The 18,908-nt window shown below is 41.6% G+C and overlaps 1 protein-coding gene across 1 annotated transcript in view; it reads right to left on the bottom strand.

Moving 5' to 3' along the window:
• Positions 1 to 11,785, bottom strand: part of SPICE1 (spindle and centriole associated protein 1) — a 37,087-nt gene extending 25,302 nt beyond the window's left edge. The window contains exons 1-5 of the mRNA XM_055002165.1: positions 11,645 to 11,785; positions 9,593 to 9,640; positions 6,108 to 6,254; positions 3,188 to 3,290; positions 1,622 to 1,743 (exon numbers count right to left, since the gene is read on the bottom strand). Of these exons, the coding sequence (XP_054858140.1) occupies positions 1,622 to 1,743; positions 3,188 to 3,290; positions 6,108 to 6,254; positions 9,593 to 9,640; positions 11,645 to 11,743 (519 nt within the window). The 5' untranslated portion in view covers positions 11,744 to 11,785. The remainder of the gene's footprint in view (positions 1 to 1,621; positions 1,744 to 3,187; positions 3,291 to 6,107; positions 6,255 to 9,592; positions 9,641 to 11,644) is intronic.
• Positions 11,786 to 18,908: the final 7,123 nt, after the last annotated feature.

The following is an 18,908-nucleotide window of genomic DNA, read 5'->3' as shown; positions in this document are numbered from 1 at the left end:
CAGAAAAACAGAATACAATAGGGTTGTACAAGTAGCTGCAAAATTGAAAAGTAGCATAAACCCAAAACACACAGCTGAAACCTTTCTGAATTAAAGCGCAAGTGATTAACATGACATCTTTAGCAACGTTAAACAACCCCGTAAATGTGCATCCACATCAGCAGATAGTACCCAATAGTCTAGCGTACAGTCCCTGTCCTTTACCAAGGTATCTTTTTGCGCCATTTCTTATGGCATAGCCCTATAATCTGGGTTGAAACCCCTCTTGAATAATTCAGTCTTGCATAGTTTGCTGAAAGCCAGGAGAGCAGAAGCTTTCCTGACCTCCTCAAGCAGACTGTTCCACAAGGTGGGGTCTACCACTGAGAAAGCGCATAGACAGGCGTTTGTTACAGAGTGGCAGAAGTCCCTGTTCAGATGAGCAAAGCTGCTGCGGTAGAACTTAGGGAGAGAGATGGTTCTGCAGATATGAGGGGCCTAGACTTCTTTTAAATATATATATTTTACAATATAAAAATGATTTAAGCCTCCCTCAAATACCCTTTCCTCCCCTTTCAGCTGTGCTTACAGCAGCAGAGCTATCTTGTACTCATGGAAGTTTATGTCAGCAGCAGAAGGTAGAATGACAAATCTTACCTACCAGGAAACTGAAAAGAGAAAACCCAGCCCAGTGCTAGAGCACACTAACAGTGCAATCCTATGGAGAGTTACTCCAGTCTAACTCCATTGACTCCAATGGGTTTAGACTAGAGTAACTCACCATAGGATTGCACTGTAAATGTCTAAATATCGCTTTTGAGGGATTCAGCTTGAATAAAGCTAGGGTTGCATTAACTGGGATCTCCAACCTTTGATAAAGATAGTAGACACAACCCACAGTTTACACATAATCTATTGACAAAGTCTTGAAATGATCCTTGAATGTATTGTACTTAAATACACAACCTGTGTTATGTTTGGTTTGTATTTCTGTATTATGTGGACTGGTTTTAGTTGGTTTGTGTTAAGTTACCACTGTGTAAATGTTGTGTAATCTTTGCACCCTGGAGGGATACCGTCCACTTTGCTGGGAGAAAGGGGCTTATAAATAGAGAGACAGGTAGAAAAGTATGAATTCAATCAAGTAATGTCAACTGACACAAATGTATAATTTAAAAGAAAGTATCAATAAAAGCTTAAATTATCATGGAGTTCTTTTGAAACATGTGGGAACCAATTGTAATTTACTTCAGGGAAGCCAGCTTTTAGAGGTTCCTATATTACGTTTCTGAAGGACGCCAGCGCATTCCTAGGAATCACAGCTGCATTTACAGATCTGGGAAATTTTCACGACAGAATATATGAGATTTTCTCTGTATATACCTTTTCTCACAACTAGCAAAAGTATTGCCTTTCCACAACCCACTCATCAGCTGCCACAGTATGACAATCAAGAGCACGCTCCTCACTTCCCCCATTCCCTGACTGCATGGAGGGATGCAGCTCTCGGCTGACTTTTTGCACTGGAAGTGGAGTGTTAATCCAATCTACGCCTGCTGATTTCAGGGGCTTAGACTGGAATAACTGCACAGGATCACATCATTAGACACATATTGGACTGTTCACACAGAAATCACATTACCTGGGGATCCATGACAGACTCGCTAAGAATGGAAAGCTGTGTGGGGACATCACATTTTTGCATAATGGGTCCTTGAGTAGATTCCACATCACAGTCAGGAGCCACTGTCACATTTGGGAAGCCTGGGAGATGGTAAAGGAAGACCAGCAGGCCATAAAATAGAGCATTTACCAGACCGAGGACTTACATGGAGCCCCTCTAGAGGGCAAGGATTAAGGTTATGCTCATTACATTGGATCAGACATGCAGAAGAACACACCACTCTCAGAGAAAGCCTTGACGCCCTTAGATGCACACAGAAATGCTGTGACATGCAGAAGAACACAACACTCTCAGGGAAGCCTTAACGTCCTTAGATGCACACAGAAATGCTGTGACATGCAGAAGAACACACCACTCTCAGGGAAGCCTTAATGCCCTTAGATGCACACAGAAATGCTGTGACATGCAGAAGAACACACCACTCTCAGGGAAGCCTTAACGTCCTTAGATGCACACAGAAATGCTGTGACATGCAGAAGAACACACCACTCTCAGGGAAGCCTTAACGTCATTAGATGCACACAAAAATGCTGTGACATGCAGAAGAACACACCACTCTCAGGGAAGCCTTAACGTCCTTAGATGCACACAGAAATGCTGTGACATGCAGAAGAACACACCACTCTCAGGGAAGCCTTAATGCCCTTAGATGCACACAGAACTACTGCGTCACATTCCAGAGGAACAGCAGAGTCTTGTGGCACCTAAAGAATAGCATATGTATTACAGGGCAAAGCCCACTTCATCAGATACATGTATACAGATCTTGCAGCGACAGGGGTAGATGAGACTTTATTCTGTTGATTTTAATGCTTTAACTGTGGTGGAAAGTGACGCTGAACCACAAGGAAAGATGGGATATAAACATTTTAATAAATAAGTATGCATGTATTCTGTGATTCTTTTGGTGGTGAAGCCTTGCCACATACAGTACATGTGCCAAGGCAGGGAAGGGACATGGGAGAGGAAATAAATGTGACAGCAAGAAGGGCACGAAGGTATTGGGGCAGGGGAAGAGGCACAGGTAAGAAGGTGCAAGACAGCATATTTTTTCATGTTTCACTGACTGGGTACCTGGCCAGTTGGTGGAGGGGGGTGTACACTGGAATGTACAAGAACAAAGACTGGCTCCGAGTTTCTAGTCCCTACTTAAGCACAGGCAAGAGACACAGTTATGTTGCTGTAGGGAAAACATCTGCAAACAGAGGGAGAAACGTTCTTCCAGAGACTGCAACTCATGACGAAAAGAGAGTGTATAACTCACTGATGAGCTAAACAGGCCAACTGCTCCACACTGAAGAGAGAATCCAATGAGCTTTAGGAAGAACCTTGGCTTATATGCTGCTAAAGACGCTGTGCAGGTGGCCATAGCTGAGTCCCAAAACCACTCGGAAGGCCTGCCTCTGTCCTATCACATCAGGCAACACGCAACCAGCATTTCCAGTGTGCAACATGACAGGTTTATTTGCAACAAAAAATGTAATTGTATTAATGCCAAGCCCCATTTCACTTAATAAACATCACCTAAATGCCTGCGAGGGGCATCTCCAAACAGATCCTTCACCACAGCCATGGCTCGATCAGATCTCTCCAGGACATCCTGCAGATGGTACTGATCAGAGAGAATCTAAAGGGACAGATCACAGGAAAACAAAGTCTTATGTTCTGCTTTCAAGCTTATTTCTTTCCTTCCCCATTACTCAAACACTGCTATCATGCATAAGAACGTCAATATAAGCAGTCAGCAACAGCATCCATAAAAGGCTATATTCTAGTCAGACCAGCCAGTGTTCAAAAGCAACCGCATCACTGGTTTAATAAATACGTAAACACGTATCCAAGACTGTCTTGTGTGTCCCTCAAGCCTTAATTGAAATTACTTCTTCTGACATATGACTGTGTTTCTGCCAATCACCTTTCGACAGAGAACCCTCTCCAGAGTACAAAGTTGTCTGGGAGATCATTGCCTGGTTTTTCAAAAGTGATCTTCTGTCCTCATAAACACAGACCATGCATCTCAAAGCAAAACAATAAAAGTGCACACTTTAATTGGCCCTCTAAAATTTAAGCTAAATCTGCACAAGCACAATTGAACCCACGTCACCTATCTCCTCGTGTTGTTAAAGCCATAAAGCGCTCTTTCCAAATTACTCTTTTTCCAACATCAGCAGCAGGACTGGAGAACAGGAACAGTGATCTTCTCGCAAGCAGTAGCGAAGGCCCCTTGCCTGCATTTCCATTCCCTCTTTTCTAGCAGCCTTCATACAGACAAAAGTTCTCTAGAAGAAGGGCATGACGTTTCCCTTCAAGAAAGGCCTATGCAAGCCAGTAGCAAGGCACCCACCTGCTTCTCAAGACCATGTGTCTCCATGACACAGAACAGACAACAGCTTCTCAGGGCCCCTTGTGCACCAGCCCACAAGAAGAGGAATAGGGTAGTGTTGTGGAAATTGTTGCCCTGCAACTGGGGACTAGTCCACCAGTTGCTTGGGTTTGCCTCTTACCGTAGGCATGTAAAGAGTGCAACCTCAATTGATCTTTCCCTAGTACTAAACTGATGTCTCTGTTAAGAATAATGTGCCAGCTGCAAAAAGGTCTTAAGCAAGACTGGAAGTTTTTATTTCAAAAGGCAAAGGAGAATACAAGCAGAGAAACAAGGCACCAGTTCAGGGCCTCACCTCTGCTGAACACTAGAACACTACAGAGATAGATACAGAGTACAAAATCATTAGTTAGACATAACAATAATACAAAACAATTAAGATATCTTTTTCCCCCAATCAAGGATCCTTGAGACCCCTCCATTGCAGAGAGCAGGGACCATTGAGGTCCCTACCCTCTAACAAGAGAAGGGTCCCGAGTATCTGGTTCGTCCCTCCTTTATAGGGAGGTATCAAAGGCTTGTTAACATCCTAATCAATTACATTGTCTTTGTTCTTGAAAGACAGCTCCGCTGAGGGTCTTTCGTGTAAACACAAGTCTACACATCTTTTACCTCTGTGATAGACTGCACCTTTGATATGCATTTGTAATTTGCAAAAGGAATGTTCACACACCACTAGCTATCGGTTATCCCGTTCTTCCTGAAGATAAGCTGTTTGCTGTTTGTCCTGGTGTCCTCTTAGTGATTTACATGCAATGGCCAGATGACCCTTCAAAGGTCTCCAACTATTAACAACTTTTATAGCCTTATCTGACACAGAGGGTGAAACCTCAGGAAACGCAACTTTATTTTGCACACAGAGAGAGAGAGAGAGCGAGAGAGAGCGCGAGAGAGCGAGAGCGAGAGAGAGCGCGCGCGCGCCTTTGGAAGATTTCTTTTTCCAAACTCTAGCTGGTTCTTTATTTCTAACATGGGCCAAAAAGGCCTGGTTCCGACCCACTAACAAAATTCTGACAACAGGTAGGCAGGGGAAAGAATCATGCAGGCTACTATGCAGATCAACACTCCCCCATCACCAGTGGCTTGAGGACCGTGGGAGTGGCCAATCTACTACAGTGGTACTCAGATGCTTAGGAACCACGTATGTGGCTCTTTTGACATGCCACCTATGGCTCTTCTGAGCACTGTTCCCTATGACACCTGCTCTGTGTGCCAGGAAAGTGAGTAACTGTTTTAGAAAGTGGGATAATTTTATCCTTATTTCAGGCCCAAGATAAAACTTTTATTTTTAAAAAAACACACCACCACAACTTGTCCATGATGACAATATCAAAGATGTAGGGGTTCTGTGTCAGGGGCAGGCAATGTCAAGCCACCTCTTATGGTGACATGGGTCGCCATAAGTCAGCTATGACTTGAAGGCACTCTCCATTCCAGGAGTTGTGTATTGAGACTGGGTTAATACTTGCAACTGAATGACGTGGTGGAAGGAGGCATACCAGTATGGAACTCGAGGTCATAAAACAAAGCTCCCTGCAAGTAGAAAACTTAACAGGGAGAGAGCTTCGCACTACCTCTTCTCCTGCAGAGTAGAACTTGAAAGGAATTTTTAATACAGAGAAGCACTTATTCTTCAACATCCCGCTTATCAGATTTTGGAGGACTCAAAACACTTGCATATTGCTTTGTGTCCAATGGCTGGCCTGCAAGCCAGTCCAGATGTACAAAGGCTGGCTAAGGTTCAATAACAGTGGGTAAAGACAACCGTACAAGCTCAAAAGTACTCTGGTAATTCTAAGGGTTATATTATAGTTATGTATAACTGACTGTGTTTCTAGGGTAGTACACAGTGCATATGGTAGCCATGTATCAGTTTCAGTTGACAGGAATTTGAATGTGGCTTTCTGTGATCTGTGGAGTGAACAGCACTACTGGTCTCCTAAGAGCTGAGACAGACCATCAAGATCAGGGTGCTTAGAAAATATATTGTGAATTTTGAAAGAAGTTGCAAAGAGCTGCTAACAATGAAAACCACGGGGATCTTCCCGAACAATGTCTTACCTCTCTCATCAATGCCAATTTCTTTTTTTCCAAAGACTCGGGAACTCTTGGTCTCTGCTTCTTCCATGTACTCTTTAATGCTTTCTCTTGCAATTCCAAACGTACCTGAGCTTTGTTCTTTGACTTGTGCATCTCATGCCGTCGCACCTGGAGGGGTAAAGGAGGTTCTCCTCAAACTTTTGAGCCAAGGGACATTTTTATAGCAACGCCTTAGACCAGTATTTCCCAGCCTGTGGTCAGGACCTAAAAATGGGTCACAAAGCCTTTGCAAATGGGTTGCAGGCCAGCCGTCCCTAATGGCAGCTCCTGCCCTTTGCACCCTTGTTTTTCTCTCCTCACCTTCCTTTCTAGCTTCTCACATTCTCGCCCAGCCCTTTGCAAAATTAATGAGGGGAAAAAACTTGTCCAGCAACTAGTAACTTTATGATAGTAGCTGGAAAAAGGGGAGAAAAGGCAAGAGAATGGGTGGGGGCTGTTCAGCGCATGGAAAAGTCAGAGGAGAGGAAGTAGTGTGTGCAATGACAGGCTCTGTCTTGGCAACTCAACTTCTTGCCCAGCCCTCTTCAGCGCTTCACTCCTCTCTACCTGCTATGGAAGATGTGCTGCACTGAGCCACTTACTACCCACCTCTTTGTCGCCATCTGCTATCTTCCTGTACCTCCTCAACTCAGACACCTCGGCCTTCTCAATCTCTTGGACCATCCCTGGATGGGTCATCATATGAAGAAAATTTGGACTTTTGGGTCACCATACCAAAAATGTTGGGAACTACTGCTACAGAGTGCACAATACAGCTAGGTGGCATCCTACACTGACTGATGGGATTGTAGGAACTAGAACCAAGATGGCCAATAGAGACATTATTTCAGCGGCATTTCAAACCGAGGCACCAGCTAAGAAACAGACACAACAGCCATTCCCATCATCACAGCATGACTCCAAATAAAGTAGGGCAGATGAAGTGCCACCCGCACCTGCAATGGATAATTTTGCAATACAAGGTTAACTTATACTGTGGAAAAATACACAATTAGATTACTGATTCTTGTTGACTTCCTGATGCTTTCAAATTGAATGCTCCTAAAATGAAAATATAACATTTAAGGGAATCCCTCAGAGTGCTTCCCTGGGCTCTTAGGAAAGAGTAGGGCAACATTTTCCAGAACTATTGCGCTTAGAATAAGTTATTTAATTAGGAGAGAGGAGAAGAGCAAGAATGAATGAGATGTGATGGCCAACTAGAAGTTCTGCTGAGCACTGCTTCATTTCTGAACAGAGCCACAAACATCATTAAAACCTAACCTTTAGACTATGACAGTGTCAGGTCTTTCCAGGTACTTCCCAAAACACTTCACTGCATCACAGGAGTGAATGAGTTAAAGTTGGTTTTATTAAAGAAGAATACCAGTATCAAGATGCTATGACAGGAGCATTGGCTGAAGTGACTCAAGGTAGCAAAGCAAGGTTAATTATAGGTCAAAGTCCCCACCCCCCAGTGGGAAAGAAAGTCCGTTAGGATTCTGGCCGGCTGAGCCTGAGAAGAGGGGAGGAGGGAAAGGATGAGCTCTGCTCAGTCTCTTAGGAGTTTGGTGCAGCCTCTGCTGAAACTTCAAGGCCACATTCTCAGGCCTGCCAGGAAATTGTAACCAAAACACCTGCAAGACAAGCAGCTAGCAACCATTCAGCAAAACAGGTTTCCCTCTGCATGTTCTCAGAGGTACACTACACACTGCAGCAAGAAATCCATAACACATGACAGATATGCTGGAGGCGTATCTGACAGTCAATGTTATCATCACAGTAAACGTGCCAAGTGCATGGAACGCATGGATACAGGTCTGCAGCGGACCAAGAGTCCCTTGCTTGAGCTTGCCCTGACACTGTTCCAAGTCCAACACAAATGGAATAGATCCAGAGGAGTTAGCCATGTTAGTCTGTAGTAGCAAAATAGAAAAGAGTCCAGTAGCACCTTTAGGTTCTCATCTTGTAACGAGCTTTTGCCTGTGTCTGAAACTAAACTTCTGCTAGCCAAAAGAAAGATGTATCTTTTCACTTGGAAAGCTTTCAGCAATTAGTTCTCAGACCTGTCAAACAGATAAGTTCTTTGAACCACCTGTTTATCAGTACATTTATTTATATAGGGTTCAATTTTGCTTTGCAACTCTTTATCAAACACACAGACACCTGCCTAGAGTTTATTTCACTTTATTGAAAATACACCCTAGTTTTTTAATGAAGCAAGTCATCAAAATATAAATGGTTATTGATATAAATCCTATAAAAACAGAACACAGAAAGGCAATAAGAAATGTTTGCTAACATTTCTTAATAAATTCCAAGTTTAACATAATCAAAGTTTCTATGAAATGCGTAAGTTCTCACCTAAATTCTCTCAAAAGATTTCTTCCATCAGAGCTCTGCCATTCTATCTGAGTTTGCAATTTTATACATCATCATATGCAAATATTTAAGGTCTATTCACATGATAGCACAAACAAACTATAATTGGTCTGATGCTTCACTGAATATCCAGTTTCTATTGTACAACCTTCCAATTAGTAAAAAAATTACGTTATACTCAAACTTGCAAAACAAAACTATAAATCTCTGAGAAGTGTCAGAAAAAGTTAAGTTGAGAGATCACTATTGGTTGAATCTCTGGCGCGCCTGTAATCCCAGCCTGAACACGGGAGGCTGAGGCCGGCGGATCGCTTGAGGTCGGGAGTTCGGAACCGCAGTTGTGTAACGTCAGTGGACGTCCTTTGCTGTGTCTGTGAGCCAGAAAGGGTCTTGTGGGGTGGCCCGGCTCGTTCTGCGGAGCATGAGAAGCTCCAGCGATCACGAGGATCGCGCTTGAATTCATTAATCTCAATAGAGTCCACTATTTTAATTAACTGTCAAAAGATTAAAGCACACCTGTTAGAATTACCTAACACAGAGACGATTCATGCAAAGTCTGAACGTCCATCTAGAATACAAGTGCTTGGCCTAGTATTGCTCAGTATTGATTATTGTCATGTGCTTTTATCTATATTGGTGCAACAATCTGACAAAGAGAACTGCGATTCTCGAAAGCTTATGCTACAGTAAAGTTGGTTAGTCTTAAAGCAGCTACTGGACTCTTCACAAATAGAATAACCACCCTTGGGAAGGAACTACCACAAAATTAGGACCAGGCAGAAAGCCGTTCATGTTAATAGAGAAAGGGGCATGTGGACAAGATTATTATATCCTTTGTCCCTGCTTCCAACAGTTCGTTCCCCAGCTGAGACCATTAGCAACTAACATTTGGAGTGAGGGTAGGAGAGAAAAAAGGTTACAGAGAGATGACCAGCAGGTATGGAGAAGGTTCGTTACAAAGGACTGGGCGGATGTGCATTTAAATAAATGAAACAGCTGTTGGCCACATCTCATGAGTAGGCCACTAACCACAAGCCAAACTGCACCAGTCTAGCTAGCACATTAACAAAGAATTACAAGCTTACCAGTTCCTCAGGAGTTGCACGGTGCACAGTGAGATCGTGAACAGTGCCCTGTCACAAAATATATCACACGTAAGAGTTGAAAGGGAAGCCCAAGAACAACCAACGAATAATATTTTCTCAGCATTCATATGAGTGTCAGCTCCCAACACGACATTGCATTTCAAAAGGATTAGAGAGCAAATGAGGGTCATAAATGCTGTCTAGAAAGTCACTTCTAACAGCGAGCAAAGCAGGGTTACTTCCCAAGCAAACATCATTTAGTTATAAGATTTACATACTACTCTTTGATCAAGTGCTTTTAAATTATGCAGTACTAACTTCTTACCCCCTTCTCATTCCTTTGCTGTTCTGTTTCAGATATTATTATGTAATTGGCGATGGGTGGTATGTGCTCTAGGGTACGTGGTAGGGTTTTCATGTCCTGGATGCCTTAGGATTCTACTGGATGCCTTAGGATCAGGCTGGAAGGTTGTACATTTACTTGGAAATCACTTTCACTAAACTCCACGGGGCTGTGTTCCAAGTAACCATGCACTGGGTCAGGCTGCAAAGGCACAAGTTTTGATTTACAGCCCTCAAGAACTCCCAGACCATTCACAGACCAAGTCCTCTCACATCTGTGGCCTTTGGAAAGAGCACTCTAGATTACCAACCAGGCACCATATAGACGAAGAAATGTTAATTCTGGGTCCTCGTTTCATCTAAAGAAGTGACCAATTATCACCATTTTGCACGACACATCCAAATAGGACCTTCTTTTTTGAGGCCTGTCCTCTACAACCTCTGGTTTCTGCTTATGTCCAGTAAAACCAGCAGGTTGACAGAAGGTTCAGTTCCTAAGCAGCTACAGAGATCTCCCTGCAGCTGGAAGATAGGGCTGCTCAAGTAAACTAGGTTAATCCAGGGTGAATTAAAGAGGATGAGCTGGAAGAAAGGAGAGCAGGAGAGGCCTTTGAAAGTTCCCCACCTACAAACAGAGCCAGGATAAAAGAAATAGATGGCTTTAGCGGGAGTTGTATTTCTGTTTAAATTATAGCTCAAACTGGTTAGTCTATCTGTACCAGCAGCAAAGAGCAAGAGTCCAGTAGCACCGATAAGACTAACAAAATTTGTGGTAGGACATGAGCTTTCATAAATCACAGCTCACTTCTTCAGATGCTTGGTATCTGAAGAAGTGAACTGTGACTCATGAAAGCTCACACCCTATTACAAATTTTTCTAGTCTTATTGATGCTACTGGACTCTTGCCCTTTTCTACTGTTTAAATTGTAGTAATTCTTTGAAACTCTGAATGTAAATTAGCATATAGGAATTTTATCTTTTTTAAAAAAGAGGTTATCAATGTGATATACACACACACACAACACACACTTTATATACTTTATACATATACATATATGTATATATACTTTAAAGAAATAATATATACTTTATACATATACATATACATATACATATAATATATACTTTATACATATACATATATATACTTTAAAGAAATAATATATACTTTACATATACATATATACACTTTAAAGAAATAATAAAAAATAATGGCTCAACTGTCAGAACTAGACAGAGACCCCCAGGTTCGAGTCCCCATTCTTTCAAGGCCCCTGGGCCAGTCCCAGTCTCTCAGCTTCACCTACCTCACAGGGTTCTTAGGAGCAGAGTACCGAGGGGAGAATCTCGGTGAACCCTTTAGTATGTTATTCCACAACGCAAATAAACAGTGCTATCCTACGCAAAGTTACTGCCGTCTAAGACCATTGTCTTCAATAGCCTTAGACTGGAGTAACTCTGCATAGAATTGCGCTGAAAATCTACCGCCCCACAGACCAACCAGTATAAAGGCCTCTACAGTGCTTTGCCTCCACAGAGAAGATGCCCATTAACAGCCCCACAGCAATTTTTACTTGTTCACGTGCAAAGCGGCGCTCGTACGTCTGCACTGGGGGGTGGGTTGGTTGACTCGTGTCCAGAATTAAGGGAAGGGGGTCTTATTCCGGATTAATCCGGGTCGAGATGGCTCATTCACACGCTCGGACTTACGTCCCACTCCTGCTTGACCGGCGGCTTTTTCCTTCGGGCCTTGGACGGCTTCCTCCCAGCCGCCGCCGCCGGGAACCGAGTGCCTCTCAGCAGGGACATGTCGAGAAAAGAGCCCGGAGAGAACTGAGGCAGGAGCCAGGCCTCAACGCCGCGGCCCAGCTGGCGCGCGTTGCCTAGGAAACCCCGCCTCGCCTGTGGCAGCGCGGCCTAGCCTCGAGGCAGGCATTGGCGTAGGCCCTAAAGAGGGGAGGAAGCAAGGCGCTACATTTGAATAAGCTCCCTCGTTGAAACGGCGCGCAGAACAAAATATACCGCGCGGGGCGGGGGGAGGCTTTCCTCCAGGCAGGAGGACCGGGACGTGTCCTGAGAGGGGGCGGCAAAAAGCCCCAACAGTTCTGGAGAGCTCCAAAGCTTATGCTTGGACATGGTAGCTATTCTCTACAATTGCAACCAGATCCCTTCTTGCAGGTTTTAAAACAAGTGTTTCTTTTAAAACAGAATCAAAAAGAGTCCAGTAGCACCTTTAAGACTAACCAACTTTATTGTAGCATAAGCTTTCGAGAATCACAGTAATGAGATAACCATGGTTATCAGAAGTAACCGACTTCCTTAACAGAAGCAAACTGATCTCCATATCAGAAGGAGCTGTTTGCATCTACTGGGCCCTCCCCTCTCCACCTATATATCTAACCAGTTTCTTCTTGCCCTCCATGCATCTGACGAAGAGAACTGTGATTCTCGAAAGCTTATGCTACAATAAAGTTGGTTAGTCTTAAAGGTGCTACTGGACTCTTTGATTTTGCTACTACAGACTAACGCAGCTAACTCCTCTGCATCTTTTAAAACAGAGATGGGCAATTTACTGACACCGCACACACTTTATTTTATACATCCAGAGGAGGTAGCGGTGTTTGTTGTTGCAAAACAGTAAAGAGTCCAGTTTAGGGTTGCTAGCTCCAAGTTGGGAAATGCCTGGAGATCTGGGGAGTGAAACCTGGAGAAAGTGGGGTTTGGGGAGGGAAAGGACCTTGGCATGGCATAATTCCATAGAGTCCACCCCAAAAGTAGCCATTTTCTCCAGGTGAACTGATTTCTGTGGCCTGGAGACCAGTTGTAATTCCAGGAGATCTCCAGCCACTACCTGGAGGCTGGCAACCCTAGTCCAGTTACGCAGCACCTTGAAGACCTGCCAGCTTTATTGTAGCTTAAGCTTTTGTCTCGAAAGCTTATGCTGCTAGGATAAAGTTGGTTCGTCTTCAAGGTGCTACTGGACTTTTATTTTGAATTTCTATGTATTTTATTTTTAAAAAGAAAATAACAATAAACAGTAGACAATATGTGGAATGAAATCCTGTCCTCAAGTCATAGCTACTTATGGCGATCCCCAGTGGGTGGGGTTTTCACGGCAAGAGATTACGGAAGGTTTGCTGTTAAGGGAGGTTTGCCGTTGCCTGCCCCTGCGACCCTGGTCTTCGCTGGAGTTCTCCCATCCAACTACTAATCAAGGCCAACCCTGCTTAGCTTCTGAAATCTGACAAAATCAGGCTTTCCTGGAACCAAAACAAATCATATAACTAAGTACTTAACTACATAATACTTCTCTCATTCCCATACTTACTACTGTACATTCAACAGTTTATATTGAATATTTTATGTTCAGCATTATATACTTATTCTTAATTTTCCTTAATTTCCAGCTACATAATCAAAAAAAGCTTTCCATTTAAAAAAAATTCTTGATCTTTTATGCGTATAAGAAGTTGATTTAACCATTCATATAATATGTTCATCCATTCAACCATATCTGGACAAAATTCTGCTTTCCATTTTGTAGCATGTACTACTCTCGCTGCAGCCATACACACTTTGGAAGCCTAGGCTAAATAGGCTGTTGTAATGTAAAAACATGCAGCATGCAAGAGGCAGAGAAGAACTCTGGCACTGATCCCTTTTTATTATTAAGAATTTTATATAATTATATATATATTAGTTTTATATATATAAACTAACAAAAAGACAACTACACAGAGAATAACAAAACAGAATAACAAACTAACAAGCAAAAAGTTCTGGCGCTGATCCCTGATGTGAAAATCGTGGTACTACAAATTCTCGCAGGAGTTCTACATTTCATTTGTGAAATAGAGGAAGAAACCTGTGTGGTATTGTGGGAGACCCGGGTTCAAATCCTCACAGTACCATGAAAACCACTAGGCTATTCACACTCAGTCAAGCCTACTTCACGGAGTTGTTGTGAGGATAAAATAATGGATGCATGCTGTCTTGGAGGAAGTGTATCCAACTAGAAAGTAGAGGAGGACAAGTTAAGACTAAGGAAGAGGAATCTCCATGTTATTTGATGAGCTTCATGGTTCCTGGGGAGAGAATCTATCCCCTAGCTCTGTTGAGCTGAATTTTTGATCTATGGGCATAGTGTCTATCTCATGCTTCATGATATTGCTTTTAGTTCATTGTTTTCTACTTTGTAATTCTCCCTCTTTTTTTTTTGCATTGTTTCTAATTTTGTCAACCTGGCTCTATTGCATTATTTCTTGAATACCTTTACCTGGTGCAATTTTTTTTTTGCTTTTTCCAAATTCTTTTATTGATGTTCTTAAAAAAATTAATAATACAGAGATTGCAATAGATAATTCAAATTACAAGAGTATCAGTGCAATATAATAATTGAACATAGCAATGTGCTAGAAGAAACTAACATTGGAGATAAAATACATTACAAAAAGATCAGGAGAGTTTAACTTACCAGTCATATGTAAGATCCCAACATATTTTAGAAGGAGGTGAGAGCCTGAGGGACATAGGAAGGTGGTAAGATGTCATGTTTGCTGAGGTAAGTCAACAGTGGAAACCAATTTTGTGTGAATTTGGCATAGGAGTCCTCTGTATCTGATGGTTTCAGACCTTGTGAGATTTTCTCATATGTAAAAAAACCCCATAGTTTTTTGTGCCATGTTTGAATAGTGGGAGAACAATCATCTTTCCATTTACCTGCAATGACCATTTTTACTGCCTATTAGATTAGTTATGATGAGTTCTCTCTGTGATGACAAATGAGGGCTGTTCTCCCAGACATTTAGTAGCAATGATTCTGGTGTATTTGGCAAGGAACACCCAGTTATTTATTTCATGAATTTTTTTTTATAATTTCCTCCCTGAACTTTTTAACTTTTGGGCAAGCCCACCAACAGTGAGCATGTGTGCCAGGATTTCTACAATTCTTCCAGCATAAAGGAGATCTGGATTTGTCTGTATAGTGTAATTTTTGGGGAGTGAGGTACTAGTTTGTCAAAATTTTGAATCTTGCAATCGGATAGGGAAGGCCTTCCTTGAAAATGATTTCCAGATGTGAGTCCAATGTTCTTCTGTCAGCTCTATGGAACACATATTCTGCCAGGTCTTTTGATATTTAAGAACCTTAACTGCATCTTCTTTAAGCAGAATTTTGTAGATAATTGAGAGCAAACCTTTCATGGCAACTTCGTTTATATTAAGTATGTTTTTTAAAGTCTGTTTTGGGTCTCTTTGTTGCTTTTTGAACATTTGGGCCTCTTATTAAATGCTGTAACTGGAGATAGTAGAACCAAGGTCTCTTTGCATCTAAAGATCGTTCTAGATCAGCTTTTCCCCTAAGAGTACCTTTGTGAGTGATATATCAGCGTTAACATGCCTACTTGTTTCCAGTGAGGTTGGAAACTATGGTTGATTAGTAAACGCCGGCATTGGAGAGAAATCTGGAGCCAACTTCTTTCTCCACCTGTCCCAAGTCTTTAGGAATGTATGCAGAAATTCATTTTGCTGAACCTGAATGAGACAGATGGAAGGGTGATTCCAAAATACTTCATTTAGGGTTTTAGGGCTAATATAACTTTCTTATATGTTTATCCAACCCTCTGTAGCAGTCTTGTTTAGCATATGAACTACATTAACCAGTTTAGCTGCATGATGGTATAATTTTAGATCTGGTATGTTTAAACCTCCCTTCTGGAGGAATTACGTATTATTTTGAAATTGACTCTATGTCTTTTGTAAGACCAGAGGAAATTATCTAACATTGTTTGCCGTTTGTTTAGTTGTGAATCAGACACCTCTATTGGAAGGGAATGAAAAAGAAATAAGAATCTCGGAAACACAAAACTCTTTATTAGGTCTATTCTGTCCAACCAAGTTAAAGTTTGTTTATGCCAATTTTTTCAGCTGGTTTGCAATGTCAGTAGTTAATTTAGCATAATTAAATTTGAAAAGCAAAGGGGACAAGGGGCAGCCTTGTCTTGTTCCTCGAGTTATGGGGAAAGAATTTGACAGTAAGCCATTTGCTCGCACTTTTACTATTGGAGCTTCATGAATACTTGATATCAACCTAAGGAATCGTACTCCAAATCCCATTTTTTTTAGCAAAGCTTGTTAATATGGAATTTCTAGAGAATCGAAGGCCTTTTCTATATCAATTGAAAGCAGTATAGAGGGGCCTGGTTGGTGTCTGCTATAATTTATCACATTTAGGGTAACGTCTGATGTTGTCAGTCATATTTCTCTTTGCAATAAAGCCAGTTAGGTCTATATTTATATAGTTTGGAATAACGTTTTTAAATCTTTGTACTATAATTGAAGAGAATATTTTGGCGTATTGATTAATCAATGCTCTTGGTCTGTATGAGGCTGGGGCTGAGGGATCTTTATTCGCTTTTGGTATAGTCACTATTATCGCTTTCTTCCAGGATTGGGGTAGTATGCCTTTCTCTAATATATTATTAGAGATCACAGTCAGTGGTCCAGCTAAGTTATTAGAAAAAGACTTATAGAACTCTGCAGGGAATCCATCAGGGTCAGGTGTTTTATTGTATTATAGATTTTTGATTGCTCCCTTGTAACATATTTGGAGCTACACATTTGAAAGGAAGACCTGCCTATCAAGCTAAATTGGGCTTAGATTGGGGCTTCCAGGGCAACAGCAGGAGTTCAGACAGAGTTCAGACAATCCCTGCCTAAGTTGCCAAGGGAATTGATTGCAGGTGCCAGACTGTCTGGCTTGATGAACAGCAACGAACAAGGCTTGCAACGACCACCTGTTTGTTTAGAATGGGGCCTCACGAACAGCTTGTTCGCGAACAGCAGATTGGGTTGTTTGTGGCTTGTTTTTGGTTCGTATTGCTGTTCGTGCCCACCTCTATAAATGACCAGGTGTGGTCTTTTTTTGGTAGGCCGGCGAATGCTATACAGCATTCAATGCAAGCATGATCTGTCCAAAGTTTCTGTCCAATTCCTATTTTTGTAATTTTGTCAGTTAGTGAAGGAGATGTGAGGAGACAATCTATTCTGGCATAAGTGTTATATTTTGCCGAGAAGAAAGTGTAATCCTTAACCCCTTTGTTATGAATCCTCCATATATCACATAAATGGTATTTTTCCAAAAGGGGAGGAAGCGCAGTAATTGTTGATTTACGTTCCAAAGATTTTTTTGTAAAATGAGATTTGTCCATTTGTAGGTCAGAAACAGTTTAAACCACCTGCTAGAATAAGATCCCCTTCTGTGAAGTTTTGCAGGATTTATTTATTATTTTTATTTATTTCAAATTTGTATTCCGCCCTCCCCGCAAGTGGGCTCAGGGCGGATAACAACATATTAAAATACAATTAAAAATTCATGTTCATTAAAAACAACTCATTTAAAACAGGATGGTGGACAGCCTTCACAGGGAGGGTTAAGATTTATACACCCCTTTTTTCCAGGCCAGAAGAGGCCCAGCCTCAGCCATATGCCTGGCGGATCAACTCTGTCTTGCAGGCCCGGCGAAAAGATAGTAGGTCCTGCTGGGCCCTGATTTCAGCAGACAGAGCGTTCTACCAGGTGGGAGCCAGGACTGAAAAGGCCCTGGCTCTAGTCAAGGCTAGGCAGGCCTCCTTGGGGCCAGGGATCACCAACAGCTGTTTGTCCCCTGATCGGAGTGTTTAGTGTTTCCTCCAAAAAAGGAATCTGTTTGTCATTTGGTGCATAGATTGTGGCTAAGGTAACTGGATGATTATCCAGGGAGCCTTTCACAAATAGGTAATGAACTTTAGGATCTTTTTTTATCACTTTCAAAATAAAGTGAGCATCATTTGACATTAAAATTGCTACTCCCCTGGCCTTTGAGGAACTGGGGGCTGAATATTGTTGGGAGAAATACTTTGTCTTCAAAAATTCTCCCTGCGTCAATTAGTATGGGTCTCTTGTAAAAAGACTATTTCTAGTTTCATTTCCACAAGGTGTGATGAGATTCTTTTTAGCTTTATTTTATTATTGAGACCTCTGACATTAACAGAGATCATCTTAACCATTGCAGGCATTTTTAAAGTCTGTTTAAAATATCAATGTCTAGTATTTCTAGTCCAATAGTAGTTATTAATGAGTGCCTTGCCCTGATAAATGAAGATACAATTAAGGTTCTGATTGTGAGCTTTCCTTAAAGTAGGTTTAAAAGATAAAAGCTGATTACCTGTTTTTGAGCACCTTTCAATAAAATTTGATGTTAAACACCTGATTTGTGTTGATTTCGGTGTTGCTATGACAATTTTGATATGACAGTTGTGTATCTGTACTCACCTCCTCATGACTTTTATCTCACCCAGATTCTCACCTCCTTTCCGTTAAAATAATATGCAATTAAGGAAATTTAGAATATGCAGTTAATGTATACAGAAAGATAACAATTAGATTTCTCTTATTATAAAACTTAGCTCTTTCTGATTATCATAATGTTCAATTAACTGCAATATAACCAAAATTTATAACAGAGAAGAGAGTTAGTACTGTACAGTTTAATTCCCAAAGCTTTCTCCTCTTCTCCACTGTACTTAAGAACTGAAGAAACTAGTAATTTGGTTATAAAATCCCACTTTCTATTAATCCTTAGATCTAATTACCAAAGTGCATATGAGTTAACAATTTTAAACAGTAAGAAAACAAGGAACATCTAATTATAAACGCTGGAATTAGTTGAATATCAAGAACAATTTATATTTCCCCAACTTCCCCCTCCCACAAAATCTCTCCTAAAAACCCTATTAACTGTGAAACTAGAACTCCCCCCTCGTTCCCCTCTTTTAAAAAACAAATCAGAGTATAACTATCCACGTTGTACTAACTCTTTCCCCCCGCTCCTTCCCTTCCTAATTGATAGGAACCCAGTCTCTGTATTACGAGTCGTTCCCTATTACCCTTTTTCGCTCACCCCCTTCCCCAAATATTCCCTGTTACCCCAAAAAC

The sequence above is a fragment of the Eublepharis macularius genome, chromosome 18 (genome assembly GCF_028583425.1).
Source record: "Eublepharis macularius isolate TG4126 chromosome 18, MPM_Emac_v1.0, whole genome shotgun sequence".
Lineage (NCBI taxonomy): Eukaryota > Metazoa > Chordata > Lepidosauria > Squamata > Eublepharidae > Eublepharis > Eublepharis macularius.
This window is presented reverse-complemented; position numbering and strand designations above follow the sequence as displayed.